The sequence below is a fragment of the Uranotaenia lowii genome, chromosome 2 (genome assembly GCF_029784155.1).
Source record: "Uranotaenia lowii strain MFRU-FL chromosome 2, ASM2978415v1, whole genome shotgun sequence".
Lineage (NCBI taxonomy): Eukaryota > Metazoa > Arthropoda > Insecta > Diptera > Culicidae > Uranotaenia > Uranotaenia lowii.
The window spans coordinates 49,317,032-49,319,827 of record NC_073692.1 but is presented as its reverse complement, the minus strand read 5'-3'; the positions used below and the strand labels follow the sequence as shown (position 1 = coordinate 49,319,827).

Sequence of the window (2,796 nt, the reverse complement as noted above, 5' to 3'; positions counted from 1 at the left end):
GTGATGTAACGAGATTGAGGCACTTATTCTCTGGAGCCACCCATACGCTCCGAAGATTTATTTTTTATCATAAATTTTAACATGTATGATTATCAAGTTTAGTGACAAAAACAATCAAATTAAGATTCATGGGCATACAGTCTCTTAAATGTGAACTGAGCTATTTGGTTTGGAGATTTTCTAACCTTTAAATAACAATTTCTATTATTTACTTTCAGAGTTGCTATGAAAAAATGGCAAAGACTGTTGACTGTTTCAATATGTAAAAAATTGTTTGTATAATATGTTTTATTCTTTACAGAGCCGGGCAAATAGTTTAACCAGCCGCAACTGATTTTTCCCCAGCTTGTCATATAAATAAACCATAATTTTGATAGCCTATCAATATCTTTTCGACAACATGGCACGTTCGTGGAAGTTTTCGATCATCGGTTTAGTGTACGTGACTTTTGTAAGCTGTTCGAACGATATTTATCCTGACAACTCAGTGGAAATTGAATGTCCAGACGACGAAGCCCCCACGGCGGCCTCGTCAAGTAAGCCTTCTTCTGAAGGGACCTCGGAAGCACCTTCACTAGCATATCCAGAATATGAAGATAAGGAATGTGAAGAAGAGAACACAGCCAGTCAAACCACGACTGAGCCACCACCGGAATCCGATAAAGATGGCAAACGCGATAATGTTGACACTACTGACGAAGATTCGGAGTCATCTCCTACGAAAGAATATGAAGATTCAGATAGTTATACAGAAGGTTCATCCGAATCACCAGACGATTACGGAAATTTAACGGACGAAATTAATCAGGACAAAAATGTTACCGCAAGTGAGCTCACGGCCGAAGATACAGCAGGCAATCGAACCGATAGCGATAGTGGAGAAGACACAGACGACTCTCAAATCACTGACGACATCGATGAAGCTGATGCTGAAGTAAACGGAACGGCAACGGGCGGTGGCGAAGAGTGGGATTTACAGAACACCTACTATAAGGTGGACGAAATAATCAACAAAGCTGGGGCGTACGATTTTCTCAAAAGCGAGATCTTGCAAACATTCATTCGGAACGATATCCAGAATCACCTCATAAACCCGGTAATCCGGGGAATTCTTTATGCGCCTTACTTCTCCAAGGTACCTAATATTTTGCGTTACGTTTATAAAGATTTTATTTAATTTTTTTTTCTTGTTACCAGATCGAAAAGTGCTTCGACACGGTGCATGAGGATGCAAAGGCGGTGACATTGGCGTCTGAAAAAACGTTCGCCACCTGTCGAGAAGACTATGATAAGAACTACTGTGCTAGTCGAAGCTCCGAAGAGGCCGGTGTAAAGTATAAGGAAATTTCCGACAAAATAGTGCAATGTGTGAAGGATACCGGCACGCTCTGGACGCCAAGCTGAATGTAAACATGCGTATTTGAAGCAGTGTTTGAATAGAATTTTTCATGGGTTTTCAAATGAATTTTCCCTTGGTTTACCTAATAACTGAATCAACCATAAACATTAGACCGCTGCAAGCTTTGTATGAAAATTTCAAATTTATAAATTTAAACACTTCTCATAACTTATTTTTTGGTTGTTTTACTGTAACAAAAATGAAAGCGATAAATTTAATCCTTAATTAGCGCAACAAATTTTTAATCTTGTATGGAATGTTTATAGGAAAACAAAATTTTTTATTCAGTTCAAGTTCTATTTTGAAAAAAATATACATTTGCTTTATTAATATTCCTTGACAAAAATGATAAAACTGACAAAAATGACGATAATGACAAAAATGACAAAAATGACACAAATGACAAAAATGACTAAAAGGACTAAAATGACAAAAATGATAAAAATGACAAAAATGACAAAAATGACAAAAATGACAAAAATGACAAAAATGACAACAATGACAAAAATGACAAAAATGATAATATGACAAAAATGACAATAATGACAAAATAACAAAAACTACAAAAAATACAAAAGTATCAAAAATGACCGAACTGACAAAAATGACAAAAATGAGAAAAATGACAAAAATGACAAAATGACAAAAATGACAAAAAAAGACGAAAATGACAAAAAATGACAAAAATGGCAAAAATACAAAAATGACAAAAATAACAAAAATGACAAAGATGATAAAAGTGACAAAATGACAAAAATGATAAAAATGACAAAAATGATAAAAATGGCAAAAATTACAAAAATGGCAAAAATTACCAAATTAAAAAAATGACAAAAGTGACAACGATGATAAAAGTGACAAAAATAATTTTTTTTCCAGAAAATGACATAAATGACAGAAATAACAAAAATGAAAAAAATGACATTAATTACAAAAATTGACAAAAATGTTACAAATGAGAAAAATGACAAATATGACAAAATGAAAAAAATGATAAGAATGACAAAAATGATGAAAATTGACAAAAATGACAAAATAACAAAAATGACAAAATTACAATAATGACAAAAGTGTCGCTTTTAAGCGACTATCTAACAAAAATGACAAAAATGAAAAAAAAAATACAAAATTGACAACAATGTCAAAAATGACACGAATGATAAAAATGACAAAAATATCAATATGACAACAATTAAAATGGCAACATTGACAAAAATGAAAATGAAATGAAATGAAAAAAATTACTAAAATTACAAAAAATACAAAAATGCGAAAAAGGATAAAAATGACAAAAATGACAAAAATAACAAAAATGAAAAAAAAAATTAAAAAAGGACATAAATGACAAAAATGACAAAATTGACAAATATGACAAAATGACAAATATGACAAAAGAA

The 2,796-nt window shown here is 32.0% G+C and overlaps 1 protein-coding gene across 1 annotated transcript; it reads left to right on the top strand.

Moving 5' to 3' along the window:
* The first annotated feature begins 400 nt into the window (after positions 1-400).
* Positions 401-1,571, top strand: LOC129749118 (30 kDa salivary gland allergen Aed a 3-like). Its single transcript, XM_055744004.1, has 2 exons — positions 401-1,135; positions 1,198-1,571. The coding sequence occupies exons 1-2, from the start codon at positions 401-403 to the stop codon at positions 1,402-1,404; spliced, it is 942 nt and encodes a 313-aa protein (XP_055599979.1). The 3' UTR covers positions 1,405-1,571.
* The last annotated feature ends 1,225 nt before the right edge of the window (positions 1,572-2,796 follow it).

Coding starts and splice junctions, on each gene's coding strand:
- LOC129749118 (XM_055744004.1), top strand. CDS start 401: ATGGCACGTTCGTGGAAGTTTTCGATCATCGGTTTAGTGTACGTGACT. Junction 1,136..1,197: donor ATGCGCCTTACTTCTCCAAG/GTACCTAATATT, acceptor TCTTGTTACCAG/ATCGAAAAGTGCTTCGACAC.